This window comes from Corvus brachyrhynchos, unplaced genomic scaffold (genome assembly GCF_000691975.1).
Source record: "Corvus brachyrhynchos isolate BGI_N302 unplaced genomic scaffold, ASM69197v1 scaffold106, whole genome shotgun sequence".
NCBI classification, from domain to species: Eukaryota; Metazoa; Chordata; class Aves; order Passeriformes; family Corvidae; genus Corvus; species Corvus brachyrhynchos.
In genome coordinates, this window is record NW_008238834.1 from 4,243,972 (window position 1) to 4,265,113 (window position 21,142).

General features: G+C 38.3%; 1 protein-coding gene across 4 annotated transcripts in view; it reads right to left on the reverse strand.

The window, feature by feature from the left end:
• Positions 1–21,142, reverse strand: part of MYOM1 (myomesin 1) — an 80,874-nt gene that overhangs the window by 53,486 nt on the left and 6,246 nt on the right. For all 4 annotated transcript variants that reach the window (XM_017738245.1, XM_017738247.1, XM_017738246.1 and 1 more), the window contains exons 3-10: positions 14,980–15,117; positions 10,165–10,375; positions 8,245–8,402; positions 4,541–4,633; positions 3,579–3,667; positions 3,393–3,452; positions 1,705–1,869; positions 958–1,119 (exon numbers count right to left, since the gene is read on the reverse strand). In XM_017738245.1, coding sequence (XP_017593734.1) covers positions 958–1,119; positions 1,705–1,869; positions 3,393–3,452; positions 3,579–3,667; positions 4,541–4,633; positions 8,245–8,402; positions 10,165–10,375; positions 14,980–15,117 — 1,076 coding nt within the window. The remainder of the gene's footprint in view (positions 1–957; positions 1,120–1,704; positions 1,870–3,392; positions 3,453–3,578; positions 3,668–4,540; positions 4,634–8,244; positions 8,403–10,164; positions 10,376–14,979; positions 15,118–21,142) is intronic.

Sequence of the window (21,142 nt, forward strand, 5' to 3'; positions counted from 1 at the left end):
CAGAGCTGGTTGCCCAGGGCCATGTCAAATCAGGGTTTGGGTAACTCCAAGGACTGAGACTCCACAGCCTGTCTGGGTAACCTGTTCCAATGTTATTTTACTCCCCTCCATCAAGTACACATGGATAAACTCCTCCCATGATCTCTTTTCCAGGTTGAACAGTCCCAGCTCTCTCAGCCTTTCCTCATATTGAGAGATGCTCCAAGCTCTAAATCACCTTCACATCCCTTCAGTGGCCTCACTCCAGTGAGCCCATGTTTCTTTTGTATGGGGGATCCCAGAATTGGATCTAGCATTCTAGATGAGCCCCACCAGTGTTGAGTAGATGGGAAGGGTCACCTCCTCAGCCTGCTGGCAATGCTTTTCCTAATGCAACCCAAGATGCCACTATCTTTCTTTGTGACAAGGGCATATGTTCACCTTGGTGTCCACCAGGATCCTTCCTGAAAAGCAGCTCTCCAGACAGACACCAGCACATACTGCTGCATGAGATTATGCTTCTCCAGGTGCAGATCTTTATGTTTCCCTTCCACTGTAGTGTTTCCCGCAATGTACATTAGAGAGAATCCCTCAAATGGCACACAAGATCTTGATAAAAATAGTGCAGTTTAGCTAGCAGTGGGATGGTTATAAAAATACATTTTTAAGTTATTATGTGGATTTTTCCTCCTTATGACTTATGTTCAGAGTACTGAACATAATACCCTAAATTTCCTCCTCAGGATGTCAATGGAGTTTAGAAGTCTTCGGGCATGTGACACCAACGCCTGACACATGCATTGATTTTTTTCCAGAGATATTGACTGGAATCTATATTGTTAGAATCCATTAATAGGAAATTATTATTCTATTTTTATTGTTGGGAGTGGGGAAAGAACCTCAAATATCTGAGACTGATTTTGCCAACATGTTTTCCTCAGCTCTGTAGTGAGTCTTGTGCACAAGACAGTATCCTACCTCGAACAAAGACATAACCGCTGTACTCCTCATAGTACTCTCCCATCGCCACACGGAGGGTGTAGAGACCTTCGTCTTCCTTGTTTGCATGAGTCAGTGTTAAAGAAGCTCGCTCCCCACTCCACTGCATCTGGACCCATTTGGATGGTGTGATAAGAACACCTAGGAATTAGAGAGTTTCACCATGAGAACCAGCTGGATCTTCCCAGGAATAGATTCTGGAATGTGGAGAATGTATTGGAATAGCTTGGAAATACGAAAGAGACCACTCTTATTAGACAACATTCCCTCTTTGAAAACAGTCATAAATAATGTCTAATTCTGCTCCTTTGACAACTTTGCCTTTGATTTCAAAGCGCTACTTCAGAAAGCAATACTTTTTTATCAGCTGTTACACAACACTGTGCAACTACTTAAAAAATATCTTGGCGTATAAATAAAATAGTAAAAGCTATACGAGCTCTATAAATGGGCCACAGAGATGCTGGATCTGATAAAAATGCTTCTAATTTAAATTATTTTTAAGAAACAAAAAATCCCTAGAAGACATCTTCACAATGCTTTGTCAGTTTTCCGTGTTTTCACATCAAAATTCTAAATTTTGAAACAATTCTAGCTGAAAAAGAGTAAATATTACCATTGGAAAACCTGAGAAAATGATGACCAAATCATAACGTTGACATGAGCTGAAATAAGTAAAGATTTACATGAATGAAGTTTGTATTTCTTCTTGTCAAACATTCTCACCATTTCTGTACCACTCAATGTCTGGTTTGAAGCGCTTGATATCAGGATTGATTACAACTGTGCAGCCCAGACTCATTGTCTCGCCTTCTCTCCCAAAGGCTACATCAAACTTGTCGACAAAGCTGATTTCAAACCTGGAAGCATAGCCATGAGGGGTAACGGCAACTGTATAAAAGAAAAAAAATCTGGTTTTCTTTCCTTCTGTGACAAGAGTAGGAAGAAAAAGTATTCAGTGATTATGAATATGGTCCCACGTAAAGTTCAAGGTATAAAGAGGAACAATATGTATATTAAGTCATCATCTTCAGAGATAATTGCAGTGTTGGATAATACAAGCCCTTTCTATCACAGAGAATCAACTATTTCTTTAGTCATACAATTCTAGTTCTTACCTTGATTTCATTTTAGCAGGGAGAGGCTTCTGCAGAATTTAATTTCAGAATTTTCAAAATTTCAAATCTGGTGTTTTATCATAAGGTTTGATTTATACACTTAAAAAGATTTCTATTTGTGATTAATTATTTATTCAGGTCAAGTTGATCTTTAGCTTATATGGTTCTTCTCTTTTCTCATTTAAACTTCTCGCTCTATCTCAGAGCAGTCATGTGTCCATTCAGCCTTTGTTTTTGTAGGCTAGTAAGCCTTTGTGGGGACTACTACCAATATAAAATTAGGTCTCCAATCCCCCAGGCATTCAGGTAGCCTGTGTCTATACTTGTTCCTGAATTTATCTCTCCTAATGCTGTGTGTCCCAAGTTATGCAGTTTTCCAGACAGAATACCTAAATGCCTTTCATTTGTACCTCACATACATGGCAGAGGGGCTTCCATGTTTGTTTTGAAAGCAGCTCAGCTGATAAAACCTAAGGTCACACTTTCCTTTTATGCAACTAGCCTACACTGATAACTCTCCCTGTAATCAATGAATATATGCAAATCGTGATCTTTCTTTCTCATAACCGAGTGATAGATCCCAAATTTTATTGGAAATATATGGCCTTGCATTATGCAATGCTGTACATAATCTTGTATCTATAATTTCAGAGATTTGGTATATAAATGCCAGCTAGTATGCCTTTGTAGAATATCTGGGATCCTAAGTCTAGAAGTCTCATCTGTCAAACCTTTCATGGGGTTCCTAGGGCACCTTCACCCCCTTGGCATACATGGGTGGATTTTCTTATCACCATGGAAGCATGGATGCAAAATTGTTAAAATGTGAGGTTCTCAGGTAAAATGCACTACAGTTTTTACCTTGATATATCCCAAATAGTCTCACTGGGTTCTGAGTATTTAATCTTTTCTATGCATTTTCTGTGCATTTTCACAGCTTATGAAATCAGATAAGCAGCAGACAACAATTAAGTCACCTACTCTATGTAGGCTCATGCTTCCCCATGCCATGTTTTACATACTGCAAAAGAGGAAGTGTCTCTCTCTCTGACAGATTCTATTTCATAATGAAGTACAATATTAACAGGATGTTTCTTATATAAGCCAACAGACCTAGAAGGCAATGCCATTTTCCCCTGCTAGTGAGGCTAACACCATCTGAAATTGTAGAGCTCCACACCCTTGTAAATCAGACCTGCTTCTTTTTAAAATAATGTTACTAAATATTCTGCTTAGTCATGTGTCATGATGTCACAGCTATAAATGGAAGTGTCAAAGAAACATATTGTAACTTACATGGAGAGAGGGAAAGATTTCTAGAATGCAAAAGACTTGCATCAATTTCTCCTTTGTACCCTACACAGAAAAAGACAAAATTGGTCACTATCACTAAGAGGTAAAGGCTCTGTGAGCCACAAAAGCAAAACTGGTAATGTGCATCTTAACAAAAAAAAACCTTGAAGGAAATATTTTGCAACCTACTCTTTACCACGAGGGAAGCGTAAACAGAAACTTCTCCTTTAACATTCATAGCAGAGGCATGATACTGGGCAGTGTCATCAAATTCACACCTGAAATTATAGAAATGATTAGGCAGAGCACCCATTTACTCCTTGGCATAGCCTCTCCAATGTTTTAGATTAAGGAAACCCTCAGAAATCTGGGTAAAATCTATGAAGTAAAAGCCTGTGAGACAGACATACTGGACACTGAACACTGGATGGATTGTAACCATTAAGTTTTTCTCAGTGTTAAACCTCAGTGTTTAAAATAAATCACAGATTTGAAATTGGGAATGCAGTATAAGTAGGAAAAACTCTCTGATAGTATTAATGTCTAATTTACTGTCTTCTATGAAGTGATGCCTAACATGGAACTTGTAGAAATGGTAGATTTCAAACAATACTTTCAAATGGCACCTGGCAGTATATCAGTTGTCAAATCCAGGTTGTTGTTGATTAGGTCTCATGTTTGCAATGTTTGTAATGCAAAGTGAGTGCAAAAATTTCCCATTTGGAAGACGAGTACTGTTAAAGATATTTCTTGTGTGTAAGTGAGGACATCTCAGTTCTGTTCCTCATGTCAGTAAGAATTGTAAGTTTTGTTATATTTGAAAAACAGTTAACTCACATGTTTTTACATGTTTAACTGTACTCATCACCAGACAGATGGAAAAAGTAGTCATAAATGTCCCACGTTTCTGACTCAGCCATGAATAGAATATCCAGATAAATAATCCAGATAAATAGCTCAGGTAAATTTCATGTCCTCTACTGAGGTAGACTAGAACTGCTTCAACATTTAGTAGACAGCATTCACCACAGCTGATATCACCTGACTTGATATCTCTTGATCCCCAAGAGGTATGTTCACATTTTGCAGGTCTCACTTTACAGCAACATTTCAGATCAAGCTTTTTGTTAAATTATTAAATATTTCCTTACTCGGTAATCTCCAGGGAGTGCAGCCCATATCGACTTTGAATGATATACTTGCCAGGGTGAGCCTGTACATCAATGGGCACGTTATTTTTGTACCTATGGAAAAGCAAAGAAGCAGTATGTCACAAAGAGAAGTCATTCTATGCTTTACAAGGTCAAGTGCTTGATATTTGAAGTAGAACATCAGCTTCTGCATGCTTCTCCTAGATAAACTGTATTCTAACTCCCTGGGAAGACATTAAATATCTTTGGAAGTGTAACCTTTCTCTCTTTCTCTTTGACCTGCCCCAGGTAGATTTTATTCTCAAATTAAAAGAAGAAAATAGTCTTGAGTGGGATGAAAATCAGTTCATATTACCATGAACTTCACGTTAGTACTTGTAAAGGAAAGGAGGAGTCTCATGAGCAACATCTCAGAGTTTTGTAAATTGCAAATAAAAATTCTGTAGCCTCCTTTCGTACTAGCTATCATAAACATTTTGTTTGGTTTGCATATTTGACCTACTTTTAAAACCTTCATATACACAAAAAATGTTAGGTAGAAATTTAACTTATTTGTTTACTTGCAATTTAACAGAGTTAGACTGGCATACACTTTGACTGTTTTCTGGCACAGATAGGAGAACTTTACTGTTCAAAATTCCCCATACATCATTTGAAGGAATGAATGAACCAGTATGAATGATCAGTAGTGAGCTGGTACTGTTAATTTCAGAATTTATATAAGACAGCTTGAAACTCACATAGTGGAAGAACAATGGTGCATGAGAAATTCTTCCTCTTCAATTGTTGCATAAAATATCACTCATTCTGGACAATACATAGTGTAATCAAGTAAATGTTTGAGTGAATCCTGTCTTAAGCAGGCATTGGAAATATGTAAAAAACTGGCAATAGAAGTCTAATAAAGAAATTGCCCTCTGAATTGTATTCAGTACATTTGGCATTGATTTCAGGTCCATAAAGAAAAAATGTTTCCTAAGAGAGTGTCCTACTTTAGCATAGCTTTCCTTGTTCTCCATAAGGTATATATATATATAAAGGAAGTGGAATGATAAAGGATGATAGATAAAAGTATCTTCACCTTTTACTCTGACGTAGTTTAAACAAATCTTTCTCCTCACAACAGATAACTAGACAAAGAGGTTTGCTTCTAAATTTCAGATTTTATATTTTAAACCTTTCATGATTTTCAGTCAGGAAAGGGAACTAGTCTGGTGCCAGTGGCTTGCTACACTTCACCAAAGAAATCAGTAATTAATGATTTTATTTGCACCAAGAATATTATTAGTTGAATATATCTCAAGATGAAGCTATATCCACAATAAATCTGAAAACTGTCTTTCAGCACCATCAGCATTGTACAGTAAAGAATATTTCCCTGGCTACAAATATTTGGGCATAGTCATACACTGGGAGTTTTCCAAGCATTTAAGTAAGGACCATAAACCCCAATGCTTTTCATCCTGATCTTCCTCTCAGCAAAATGTCTGTGAAAAGGGGCTCAGTGTAGGGCAGTACTCTCTATTCTGCACATCAATCATTTGCAGAGATGCCTGACCTCATTTATCTATTATCCTGGCTTAGGCAAAGAATAATACAAGAACCCAGCAAGAGTAATACATTCAGCACCACTCTTCACCTCATCTGTGAGCTGGTGCCCCCCAGACCAATCTGCCTGGGAACATCAGGGCATCTTTATATTACATCCAGTGTGTCAATATTTTAGAAAATCAAATAATGCCATCAGTTTGTAATATTTTCCAGGGAATATGCAATCCTGTAAACAGGACTTAACTCCACAGTATCTTTATATTTCCTCCAAAGGGCTGGGCAACCCTTGGATCCTATGGCAGCCAAGTTGTTTGGCAGCACAGGGTGCTGTGTAGAAACAAGCTTTAACTGAGTCATGCCAGTAGCAAGAAGACTTTCACTTCTTTTGTCTTCATTATCAGGTTAGTAAAAATTAATTGATTCAATTTTTGCTTAATTATATTCATCTGTAGAAAGAATGGGGCTCATATTAGAAGGACCACTTGTTATTTCTGGAAATGCAAATTCCAGAGCAGCCAAGTCATTAGCTAATGTGGGACTGCGACCTCCCACTGTCATTAGGCACTGATAGTTTATGCTTTCTGCTACTGGTTTCAAATGTCATGGGTTTTCCATGTGCTTTTTTTCTCCAAGGGAGTCAGAACAGCTGCATCAGGCAGTAAGCTTTTCTTTAGAGAAAGTTCATAAAGCTTTGTAGTTTTTCAGGCACAGCATGAAAAGATCTTCATTGCTTATACAAAGAATGACTGCTTGCAATATTCTACTGACATTTTGCTTGTAGGGCTGAATGAAAGCTGACAGATCCAGGTCAGCACTGTTCTATATCTTAGAGCAAAGACACGTGCTGAAATGGATGTGAACTCTTCTTTTTATTTTTCCATTAGTAGCCTGTGGCAAACTGAAATCCCTTTGGAACTCAGATGTACAGTAAAATGATGTATTAATTTCCACCATCCACATTTAGCACTTAGATGAAAGACTGTTTCACAGTGAGAGCAACGGCAAACAGCTGAAGGCTCAGTTTAACCATGTCAGGTTTTGGGGATAAGGTGAATCTCAACCAAAGCGAAAATGACCCAGCTCTTGAATTCTTGGGTAGGACTCAGGTTACAGAGCTCGATTACAGCCATGAGCGTAGCTGACCATTGCTTATATCCAGCTGAGACCAGATCTGAAGGGTTTGTTTGGAATCCTCTCCAGGAGGAACGTGAACACAGGGCACTTGCAACCCTTACAGGATGGGAAAACTCTGCCCATGCAGAGCCTGGCTATCAATTGTCAGAGTCTAAGGAGAGAGATCAGTGACTTTGTGGACTCAGCTCTGGCCTGTTAACACACCTCTTAGTAGCAATTTTTGACAAGCCCTGAGATTAAGGTTTTTAAGACCTAAATAAATGCAGAGTCCCTTAAGCAATTCAATTAGCAAATTGCCATACATGATTATCACATAACATTTTGATATACTAGATGTTTTCCTTCCAATTCAGCATATTCTGTGATTCTGTAAAATTTTCCAAGAGACTGCAAAGCTTTCAGCTTATTTGGATGGTTCCAGATCTACCTGACATCATTGACTTCAAACACTGACGATGTGTCTGCTATGAATACGTCACCATTATTGAGATTTCACAGCATCTCCAGGGGATTTCAGTTTCATGGAGATTCAGTACTATAACTGCTCAGCTGCCAAGAAGTTTGCTAGTGACCAAAGCCTGCTTTAATGCTTCAGGGACATTAGTGTCATTTATAGACTAAAGACAACTATTTGGAAAACATTGCTAGAGATAGTATGATACATTAAACTATTATTTTTCCTTAATCATTGACAAAAGGAATATATTTGATGTCTCTACTAAATAATAAAAAAAAAATCTATGTATTCCTAGTGCTGTCACAAAAATATTTTAAATATTATTATATTAATTTACTATAACAAAAATATATAATTATTTTTGTTATTATTATTACTTCAGTTTAATATTTTGTTCTTTTCCTGTACAATGTGACTTGAAAGGTGTTAGACAGGCCTGTCATGAGTGCCTGATTTTTTTTTTTTAATTTAACTTATATTTTTCAGCAAAATGACTACATTCACTGAGATGACTTCAGATTCTGGTAAGTGGTGCCTTTCAGTGCCAGGGATACAAACTTACCATGTAACACGGGGTGCTGGCCAGCCAGCCACGGAACAATTAAATCTAACATTTTCCTTTTCCCAGATAGTGTGGGAACGAGGCTCAATGATAAACTCAGGAGGATGTAAGAGTTTATCTTGATTCAACTTTTTATGGAATGCCTGAGTGTCTTCTAGCTGGAAAAGAAACATTTTATTATAAATTTGATTATAACAGCAATTAGAAGCGGAAATTATTAACACCCTCTGCCCCCCCCAAAAAGTGCAAAAACCCCTGCAATTTTTATTTAAAAGTCCAAACAGACATACTTAATGTATTTATCTCACCTGGACGCAGAAAACAAAGTTTTCATTTTCTGGAAGTTCTCCTTCCAAAATAACTAGATTTGATTTTAGAGGGCTTTTCCCCTCAAAACTATTCTAAATAAAATAATTTTCCACATTTAATTACCTATTTATTATTTTAAATACAGAGTGAAGGTGAAATAGGCCTGAAACTCAGATGTCTTCTGTACTTTTGCTGTAATGCAAGACTGTCTATGCCTAGATCATCTCTGACAGAACTGCTCTCAAACCTTTCCTCTTTCATCCTCCCAGGTAATTAGTTCAACTGCTTGACTATCCACAGAGCTGGAAAAAACTCCCAATATGAATCTGACTTTCTGCAAACTAAACTATTTATTTTCTGCCTTAACTTTTACAAATATGGAGAATTATAGGTCCCTGTATTCAGATTATTAAAAGAGGACATTTATAAACTGAGCAATACCAGTTTTCTTTACAATGGTTTCTCAGTCCTGGACAGGTTTTATTTGTCTTCAACATTCATCAGACAGTGACTGTTCCTTATCATAGGTCCAACAGACTCCAACACAATTAAATAACTGCTCCTTATGTGTTACTGATAATACTCTAGATCGGCATTTGTTTTACAACATTAAATTATAACATTTATTGACATTAAATCGACTGGTGTTAAATTTGTGACCTTTTATAACTCTCAGATCCTGAGAGACTTCTACTTAGCCAGGCATTGGTCATTTACTTGATCTTTTCCTTCTGTGTGTAGTAATTTCCATTGGTTGTTATCAAATTTCACCCTTACTGTTTCTCAATTTTTGAGATGATGTTGAATTTTTTACCTTGTCCTTGGAAGTGTTTATACCCTTTCCAACCTTATGTCATAAGGATATTTTATAAGCATATCACCAATTCTTCTGCTTAAAACAATAAATAATAAAATATAGTAATAGTATAGCATAGTAATATAAGTAGCATAGTAATAGAAATAAAGAAATACATTTGCACTTACATGTCCTAGCAGTCTGGTCACAACATATTTGTAACTATGCTCTGAGTATTATTTTTTAAGAAGTTGGACAATAATGCACACAATTAAAGATCCAGTTCCAGATGTTCCTCCCTAATTTACACCTAATTTACACCCAATGATTAAAACTCCAGAGTGGACACTTTGTACAAGCTTGTTCTCAGGCCATAAAAGTCCAGAAATTACCCATTCACCTACTTACGACCAAGATATCTATATATTTACATATATATACAGATATATATGGAGATATATATATATATATAGGCACCTTTACTCTTTGCCCAGCAGCTGCCTCATGAAGGTGTGGGCATGGCCAAAGAGCCTTCCCTGGTCCCCTACTCTGTCCTTTTCTCTCAGCACAACAGAAACATTCCTGGTGTCTGCCTCAGGCATAGCGCCTCTTCCCTTATCCATCTGATACCTAGATAACAAGGCTTTTAAGTAATTCAAAAGATTTCCATTGAAAGTACTTTGGTTAATTACTACCATTATTGCAATTGCCTGTGGAGTAAGTCAGGGCCCTGGTGTGCTAGGCACTTTACAAACACCAAACAAAAAAAGGCTCCTTTTCTTTTGCAGCTTAAGTGTTCATTGCTACTCTTTTACCGTTTTCTTCATGGCCACACGTTCAGCAGACTCCCGGATCGCTACTTTCCTTGACTTTTTTTCATGATGCTCCTCTTCAGAAGTTGTCTTGGCCACCTTGCTGACGCTAACTCCTTCACCTGTGGCAAAAAGGTTCCTCTTGGCAACATATGCAGCACTTTCTTTAATTCTCTCTTCTTCAGTGTCTGTGATACCACTGATATTCACTTCTCTGAAAGAGTTTTTAAAAAGCAGAATCCCATTGGTAAATGCTGAGAACATGTTCCATTTGTACTTGCTACCAAATTAGCCACTACAGAGGCCAACACTCTTCTGCTACTACAGTCTCATATGTATTCAAAGCAGAAACGTGGAAGGCGTTCTGCAGAAAGACTGAGTATTTCACTGTCAAAAGTCTTGGCCATTTTCAGTGCCTCTCCCTCTAAACATGCCATACACATTTTCAGTTTAACCATGATCCTACTGTGTTTTTTCATCTCCATCACTATAAAGATGAGTGTAAGGCATAGCCACAGATCTTCAGTTATTAACTTACAGCTGCAGTGTTCATACCAAGACTGCCAAAGGGGCAGGAGGTAATTGTAGCTGTATAACAATGTCCTCATTTGGGATTTATAAACCCCCCCATATAACTGTAGATAACAAAAAGTTCTCTTCTTTCATAGAAAATTCAATCCTATATTGCTTTCAGGAAGATAATTAAGGATTTTCTTGAAGCCTCCTCTACAGGCTTTGTACAGAGGTGAGACACAAAGAACTCCCAGTGGGTGCAATCCTGTTTCCATACTCACATGTGGATGTACCATTAAAACCGTATTGTTTTGGCACTGTCAGGACATTACAGCTGCTGTAGTAGTACATATACAGTGAGAGCTCCTTTCTGAGAAACAGGGGAGTAGAAACTTCCACAGGCATTAATGAGTTTGATTTACAGCCCTGGAAAGAGCTTGGGTTGATGTAATGATAAAGGTACACAGATGTTAAGCAGAAGGATTATAAACTTATGTTTCTATAGTTATAAGTAAGAGTATGTACTGGGTGATATGGTGAAGGGTTTTTAAGTATAGTAATGTGATTTTATAGTTTAAGTTAAGAATTTAGATGTTATAATAGAAGTATATGTGTGTATGTGAGCTAGCAAGTTATTGATTGTGGAACAGATGCAACGCAATAAAAAGAACCAAAGGTGACAGGTTATAAAGTCAAAACAAAGCTTTGTGTTAATTGCTTATTGGACCAAAAAGTTATAAATTGCCATGTAACTTTGAAAGTTGTGACTGTCTTCAGTTAGGGCGACTTGTTACTAAATACACGGCCTCTGAGACTGATGCCTTGTTTGATTTCTCAAGTAATAAATCGTGATAACCATGACTGTCCCATCTCTTTAATAAGGCACCGACATTCCTTGACTTAAGAAGAAGCATTAATATCCTCCTGGTGAATTTAGTAACTTTAAGGGAACATTAGATAGCACACTGAAGTCAAATTCTGTTTAAATTCTCATTAAGTGCCCGTCTTGCAAGCACTATAGAAACATCACCTCTGTTTCTAGAGTGCACTCAAGCACAGCCTCTCTTTTATCATAAAACACTTACTACTACTACAAAGCAAAAATACTAGGAAGAATGATGTTTTTTCTGTTTTCTTTAAGATTGCATTTGATAGCAGATCTCAATACTCAAAAAATTTGGATTAAGCTCAGAATTAACTGTCCAGCCCTTTATCTACGAAGTCAATTCAGTGAGATGTAAGACAGTCAAGCAGTGGAATGTGCTGTAAACTTAATTACATTTAAAAACTGCTGGAAAGACTAAAAATCTTACTTAAGAGTATAGAGCTTTGACCACCCTCAAACTCAACTTCCTGTGTTTCAATCTGCTTTAAGAGGATGATCCTTAAAAAACCAGTGGAACGATAGATTCCTTCCACTTAGGCACATGCCCCCATAAATATCACCTGAAGCTGCAGATATATGGAGGAGGTTTTTGAAAAATCAGTTTAATGAATATGGATATGAATATAGCTATCTACATTCATTTTAAATTAATCCATGGCATTTTTCTTCAAAGGCAAACTGATACTATTTCCTCCTTAATTACAGTAGTTAAGATATCAGCAACTTCACAGTATGGACTGGTTTCTCAAGGCATTAAGCATCTTTTGGGAACTGATGAATATCCTCTGACTAATATAGAACTCATCCTAGTCATCTGCAGTTGTAATCCCCAGATGCTTTTGATCAACAGTATTAAATATTTAGATTTTCTAATAATTTCTCCCTGTTATACTCTTCCCAGATCAAAGAGAAACATGTTCCCTGAAATGACAAATGCACTAAACCAGCAAACCATACCATTTAAGAATTGATTTTACAGTCAAGTCTCGAGGGTTTCAGTAGAAAACCCTTTTCAAACAGTTGCAACCCAATGCAACTCTGAATGGCACACACAAAATATAATTTTAAGGGTATCTACCAACTACAGTCCTTTGGCATAGGTTTATTAGTGATTGCAAATAGTTCCATGAGCCACATTCAGTAATTTCAGCACTTAGGGCATTTCATTAAGCTCTGGGTGTTTTATTGTCTAGAATACTGTCTGGCTGTCCATAATTTTCTCTTGCAAGGATTAGCCCAGGTGTTTAAGAGGATCAGTTGCAAAGTGAATAATCTGAGAAAAGTAGCTTTTCTACAGCAGAACCTGAGGGTTCTGAAGTAGAACTAAATAATGGAAATGGTGACACATCGCTGAAGGTCACCCAGCTCCAACCAACCCATGGAGAGATGATCTTTATAAATAACTATTCCTTTTAACAGCTATCTTCCCATGGGAAACAACACATCAGTTTCACGGGGGAATTTGGGAATGACATACAGCATGCACATGGTTCAATGGGCTTCAGCTGTTATCCTTCAAACAAAAATAAATATCTGACAGGAATGTGGCATGCAACTTCTGCAGTCTTGGCATGTGGTCATGAGCATGATACCAACAGAAGAAAGCCTAAACCAGATACCATCTCATGCCATGTTGAGTTGAGCACTCTAACAACCATCATATGCTCTTTTTAACTAATTAAAAAAAAAATAAAAATAAAAAAATCCCAAAACAAAAATAAAACTTTCTGGATCATTTCAGTGGCAGAAAAGCACACACAACTTTCTGAATTGCCGTATGCAAAAAGTAAGATTGATACCAACAAAAAAAAAAAAAAAAGAATAACAGTGTTGTAAGAATCTGACAGTATCTTTTAATGTATGATCCCAAAATATTGCACAGACACAAATAAATGAAACTATGCACCATCACATGGAGTTTGATATTATTTTATGCATTAAAAACCAAAATTAAATTATTTCTTAAGATTTGTTAAGATGTTAACATGATGGGCTAAGATCCCAGAGGCCTGTAAAAAAGCTCAGTATTAATCAACAGTTGTGCTTTTCAACTATTGCCCTACACTATACATTTTACTTGTGTAGACTCAAGATACAATGAAAAGGAATGATATTTGTGCTTGAGGGCATGGGAGACAGATGATGGTGAGCTGCTACATAAGTATAAACACCGGCTGAGGTGCAAAAGTAGTGAAGAGCCTTGAGAATATGTTATCTCAAGTTTTGTGTGAGACTGTCACATTTTTATGCATTTCTGTCACAGAAGATACAGATGAAACTCCAAAACATTTTTTTAGAAAGGCAACAGTGTGTTTCTTAATGTTGGTTTGATTAAAGAGCAGTGAATCCAACACAGGAATGTACAAGGGATGAGAAAAATTTACTCAAAGATAGTGGGAGGGAGTTAATAAAAACCAAAACTACTGGTCCAATCATAAAAGCATCACAAATGCTCCAAAAGCCAGAGCAGTACCATCCTCCACTGACAAGTTGGAACTCAGTTCACATGAAACCACAAGTTTGGATATAAAGCAGAAGTGCCATTGGCTGTTGATTAAGCAGTAGACAGAAAAGCACTGGCTCCCAGAAACAACTTGGAAGTGTCCCCTGAAAAATGCCGTGCTGCAGAGGAAAGACAAGTTGAAGGGAGGTTTCTGTTCAGCTGCAGGTAGACAAGAAAATTTTCTCCTGGCCTCTAACCAGGAACCAGTTTTCCACACTGCACCCCAGTATTTATTAATCTGAACAAGTGACTATGCTGGAACTGCTGGAGACTTCTACTAAAATCACTATGCCATACCCCAAAAAGAGCATGGGACCTCTTTGCTAATGTTGGTTCTGGCTTCCACATAAAGTTCACATTCAGCTTTACTGAGAACACTTCTGCAATAAGGTGTATTACATCAGTAGTAACCATGCAATAAATACCACCAACACATGAGATCAGTATGAATCATTACAATGGATTTGAGAAAGCATTTGGTTTTATTCCAGGTTTTCCCTGTGCCAAGACAAGACATTAGCATGTTGTTTCATTGTCTCTATGTTTAATGCTTGGTCAGGGACATTTGATTACAGAACAAGACTTCAAACCAAAATAATAAGCTAAATAATGTGGACAACATGCTTGCCAGGTTCCATATAAGCAGAGTTATATTTTCATTTCATAGAAAGTGTCTCTGACGATGTGTTGTAAACAAAGTCCAGACCCATGGGTTCATTTGTCCTGGCTCTGGATGATCAATGTCGGATTTACTGCCAGTCAGTTGACTTCTCTTTGTCTTTTTATCACTCATGTGAAGTGCAAACTATCACCATAAGATCCATGAGTATAAAGACAGATTAATGGATTTGTTATTTTATAATTTGTTAATAAAATGTCAGAAATAAGATACCAAACAAAATGAAAATTAACATACCGTCCTGTGAATATGGGCACTGAGTAGTCTATGGCTTCATTCTCTTTGTCCTCTGATATCAAACTCTGTTTTGCTCTCTTTGCTTTGGGACTCATCTTATAGGATTGATCTTCTATCATTAAATTGGAATTTTTCAGTCTGAAATAAAAATTATATTATTAAATACAGGAAATAAGCTGTTAAGAAGCACTCCAAAATACAATTAAAGTACTAAAATTGTTTTGCTGTCTTATTTTGTAATCAAGAATTTACAATTTTTAATAGCTATAGTTTCAGAGTTATTAAACACATAACTAAGTGTACTTTTCACAATCTCATTACAAACTTACCACTGATGCCCCTTGATATTAAATCTAAATAGATAAACAACATACCCGGTAGCAATGTACTTTTAATAGCTTTTGGTTTGGGACTCGGGGAGTTTGTAATCCCCAGTTTTGATAGATCCTGAAGTCACTGAGTCCACTGGGTAATTCTAAAGATTGTATCTGAACTCATAATCTCCACTTTTCCAAAATTTACAGTCCTGAAATTGTGTGGTCCTGAAACAAAATGGTGGTGTGCAAATATATTCAAAGTAATTATGTGTTCAAGTCTCTCTACAGAAATTGTAGGGCAGAGCACTGCTCAGAAACCAGTGCTGTCATTCCCACTGCTCTCCCACACCACTCCAATCCATTGGAAGAGAAGAGCTGAGCGAAGTAACACTGTTTAACATAGCACAGATAAATGAAGGATAACTGGAAAGAAGGAAGAGCTTCCCCCTGTCCTCACCAGCCTGGGAGGGATTCTGAAGAGCATGAAGTGTATTTGAGGCAATCATTTTAGGTTAATTTTAAAAATAGTTACAAACTGTATAAACAAAGCTCCAAACACCTGGTCCTCCTTTGCCAAAGCAACACATCTCTAATTCCCATATCTATGGAGTATGTTAATTATTTGTCAGCCTTATAAATCCCCGAAGTGCCTATTCACCTGTCTTGCAACATCACCACAGAAAATCACATGTGAGTCTGCTTTGGTCTGGGGATTTGTCTACACAGTATGAGCTCCCTGCTTACATGTGCAGATAGAGGAGCAGAATTACGGTTTCTCAGCAAGGCTCATTAGCCCTGACGTGCCTGTACCAGGGATAACCTGCTTCCCACACCCTGGATAGCTTACACTGGTGTCTCTACACAGCATGCTGCACACATATATCAAACCTCGTGCTAACACTGGGCCCCTGGGAATGTTACACATGCATAATGTAATATAATATTATATCCTTGGGCTAATGTTTTCCTTAGGCTGTATCCCTGCAAAAGTACCACCACCAACACACGAAGAGTGCTTAGTTTCCAAAATATGTGCCAGTAATCTATCCACTGAGACTGTGTGCGAGAAGGCACAGGTCCACTTTCATTCTCCCATCTTTCCTTCCTTCATTGCTCTGTGTCCATCCCTTTGCCCAGAATGAGTTCTCTCCCTACCCAGTTCCTGTTAAATCAGTCTCCCATTCTCTAGCTCTCTCGCTGTCTTTCTTAGTGTAATTGCTCTGTGCTCCCCAGGTGCCGCCATGGCCAAGCCTGCGGCACGGCTGCCAAGAGATGCTCAGTACAGGGGGTGAAAGCAACCATACACTGCTTCTCCTTCCTTCCTCCTCTCTCTGTAACCTGGTTTCCATGCAAAAGAAGGCACAGCCAGTGAGGGCACATCGCAGGACTGGGGCCAAGGGTTTTCCCTTGTCAGGCACCACTGGATCAGCCAAGGCACAGACCACATCCACAGGAGAGAGTTGCTGTGGGCTCTGGTCTCTGACACCAGACACTGCCCAGGACAGCCATGGATGGAGTACAAGACAGGCAGATCCAGCTTTAGGGGCAGAAATCCAAGCAGAGAACACTGGGGAGCAGGCCAGGCAGAGTACAATAAAAACGAAGAGACACACTGAAACAGGGTGTGCAAAGGCCTCACTCCTGGCTTGGAGAATGATGTGGTGCAATCACTACAGCAAACCACAAATGCACTAGGAGAACTCATCAAATAAGTGATGAGAAACATCACAGGCAAACGATTTTCATTATTTTTCTTAATTGAACTAGAGTCTGTAAGGAGCTGCAGATCTTTACTTAGCAGGTGACTTTTATTTTTGTCCTATTTTAAAATGGGTCAAACCTGGAATTTTGACTCTGACTGCCATTAGATTTCCTCAGAGCTTTAGGCTGAACCTGTTAGGAGGCCACTTGATTCCTGGTTGCTTCTAGATCAAGAAGGATCACAGTACCAATTGAACTTAAGTTAAAATGTCAAAAAGTTTCTATTTTCATAAAAGTAGTTGAAATGTGGTGAAAATTTCAGCTCAGGCATTTACAGCACTGTTAATTCCAGACCAACACATCAGTCCTAAAGGAGAGTTTGGCCTTGCTGTCAGTTTAATTTTCATTTAAGGTCCAGATTACACACTCATGTAGGGAATTAATAGTTAGCATATATATCAGTTCCCATCACTCCCTGCTAGGCATTTTATTGATGTCTTTCCTGTATGGTAGTGGGGGTTTTCTATCTTTCACTTATAACTCTCTAAAATTATTTGAAAAGGTAAGAATAAATTGTTATAGGTTCTGTTTATTTGATGGCTGTTATTTTACTCAAACACTCTAAGTGTTTGAAGTTGAATGTTTCACCTTCATGACCATATCAGAGCACCCAGCTGGTGTTTGCAGAGAGATAGCCAAAGTCACTCCAAAATGTTCTTTAGAATTGCACTGCATAAACCAAGAGATGAGTTCAATAAATTTGAAGCAGCAGAAAACATTTCTCCTTTCCAAATCTTATCATTTGTTTCTCTTCTGGCAGAGCTACATGGAGGCTAGTAGAAACACATATTCAAATGGAGCTCTGAGAAAACAGGTTGAACACTATTCTATCATGAGGTTTATTTCCCTGTTTTCCTTTTGTGTTCTTACTATTTCTTCCTGTGCAACACAAAAAGCAAATCCTGCCTAAAAAACATTATTTAGGTGGCCCAAAGAAGGACTCTGCTTCTTGAACCAGATTCTAAAATCTTGCCCTTTATTTTAAAACGTTTCAACCTTTTACCTGATATGTGGAACAGAATCTCCCCAGAGGAGAAGGAGCAGGGTATCAGTGCTCTCTAGTTTCATAGGAAGGAACAGTACCATGACCTTTTAACATCTTTCAGCCTCATTTGATATGCCCAGCTAGCATATGAATATTTTTTTCCAGGTCAGATACTATCTGTACTGGCTTATCAAGGTTGGTGACCCAAGCCTACTGTCCTCACTTTAGGTTGGTTTTCAGCACGTTAAAATGTCAACGCCAGCATTTTTCTAGTTTCTCACTAGAGTCACTGAGTTGTAAAAGGCACAGGCATTGTCCTGTAGAGATTTAAAAAACAGATGCTATTAACTTTTCCCTCTAGCCCAACAGAGGAACTAAAGAAAACACTGTGCAGGGCATCTGAAAATCCCAAACAGGTGTTTTGTTCTGTTTTGATGTCTTATTCTTAGACAGAGAACATGTTGGCACTGCCCTTGTTTCTGTGCCTGAAGGGACAGGTTTCCCACACTGCACAAAGAGAGTCTGCACCCAGTGGATGTAGAAATGTGTTCTGGGAGCAGACCACAACACCCTATTCCTTAGTTATTTCACTCCTGAATGAAAAGGAACATGTAAGCTCTTTTATACCTCTACAAAATCATGTATCTTGTCCTAAGCAGAAAGAGATGATAGTATACACAATGGTTGCACCAGTTGCACTTGCTGGAGAAGCTCCATTAGCCACAAGGCATTTTCCAGGCTCTCTTTTAGCAGCTGCTTCTTTCCTAATATGCAGTATTTTAACTTACTGTAAATAGGAGATAGTAGATTGGCAAACCCAGTCACAGGAAAGGAAAAAAAAAATATTTTCAGAACAGAACTCTTTAAATTCAGCCTTTAAAAATGAGAAGTGCTTTCTTGTGACTATATTCATTTTGAGTTGCTGACAGGTTTGTCACAAGCCCAGGCAATATTGCTGGCAATATTCCCTAACACAGCTTCCACAACAATTTTATTTGAAGGGGAATTGTTTCCACGTAGCAGGTCTCATTAAAACAATTTCCAAGCTTGGGGATGACATCTGGAAGCCAGCTTCTTAACCCTCACCTATAATAAACCAAAGGATAAGCAGTGCCAAGACCATGGTCTTCTCATATTTCTGGAAGTGTATTATTTACTCAGCCTTGTCCCGATCCTGGTTACAATATTGCTCAGAAGAGCATTGGCTCTCACTGGCAGCCTAATTAATTGCAATTTAGAAGGGCATCTCTCCTCCCTTTGCTTGGTACACCTGAATTACACCACATCTTCTTCACTGTTTTGCTTGACCTGCAAAATACATGCAAATGCCTGAGCCACACCAGTAATTTCTGTTTTCCCTCTAAGCAGGTGTCTGGCCCTTTGGGTGACAGATAATCTGTCTGTGACACAATGGGATTATCTGATACTGCTAGACAGGAAAATAACATATGGAAAAGCAGTGAAAGTTTGAGCAAAGGCAAATCACTGAGCTCCCACAAAAAAGATTTAAATGAGTTTAATCCAGCAGTCCGGTTTGACAGGCCTGTTGTGCTATAAGCAACTTTGGCAGATGGGACTGAAAGCTTCTCAGAAGCACATGGAGGATGCAGTGCTGCTGTAGAAGGTTTCCCCACAGGAGCCAGCTTTCCCATGCTGGCAGCCCCCAAGGATTGGATGGGGAAGAGAATGGATGGCCACAACATCAGCTTGTGGGAGATATACATCCCTCACCTGTACAGAGCCTCATGGGAAGCAGTGCATGTCGCTTTTCCTGCCTCTGCTGAGGCCAAAGAAAAAGTCCTTGGCTAGAGACAGCCCCACGAGCTGGTGGGGAGGGCTGGGTGTGAAGAGGCAACCTCTACATGGTGAGACGCTCTTCCTTTTTGGAGCCCCGAGGGCTGCACCTTTGCCCAACTGCAACCAGCAAAGCTGCAAGCTTCCATACTTGCTCTCGATTTTGCCAGTTTTCATTTCTTTCCTTGTACTTCCTCAAGCTGTTGTGGTGTGAAGAAGACTTGGAATGTGGGGGACAGGCCACTTGCACATGGAAAATTTTTTGTCCTGAAAAATCAAGCTGTGGCTCCTTCAAACTGCCTGTGTCCACACTCTGGCAACGTTTTTCACTCAAGCGAGGCTTCAACATCAGAGAACTGGGTCTGGGTCAAGGTCTTGCAGGTCACTTAGTTCCTAGTCCTTCTCCACTGCTCTCCCCGTGATAAATTCCTCACATAGCACTACTGCATGCCAACACTCTTGCTTCATGAACACTTTTTTGTACTGTGACTACAGAAAAGGATGAGACTTAAATTTTGCAAGAACAGTAAGTTTAACAGAAGCTACTTTAGATAAAAATAAGAAGTGACCTGAATAGAAACTTAGTATTTGAGTTTTCCTGTTGGGTTTAGGGTGTTTTTCTGCAAAACTATATCCGTTATGCAAAAAAGTATATTTGATGGTCATATTCACTGATGTGCAATCATCAGTTGTTAGCTGAAAAATTTTGTTGGGATTTGGATTTGTGTGCCAATTCTGGTTTCAAGCAAACACTACTGTTGAGGTCATTTAGATACAGCATTTCAATTCAAGGCCTTTTCTACTTCTAGAAAATTGAAAGAGTTTGAAGGCTCTTTATTTTAAAAATACACCATTCTTTTCATATGGATGAAAACAGAAAATCTGATTTTCCTAATATGTTTGAGTAATGCTTTTTGCCTCCACATTATCCCTTGAAGTGTTTTGGGTTATCTGGGAAAGACAGCACAAATTTGGCAAGAAGTCCTTCAAATCTGAACTACATTTAACTGTAGAATTGCATTATTTTTCCACTTTACCTCTTGCAAATTGCAGAAATATGGGCTGCAAAAAAAGAAATAAATACCAACATAGAGGCTATATTAACCATAAACTCTAGTTAAATATTGAGATTTTCATTCAGAAATATTGTCTCCTGTGTTAATTAAGTTTTGTGTAAGAGAGATTGGAATCACATCTGTCTAATCTTCAGAGTCCTTGTCTTAGGTAGCAGCACTGAATTTCTCAAACTTCCAACACAATGACAGGATCGCAGAAATAAAGAAGTTGCAGCTGACACATTTTTATC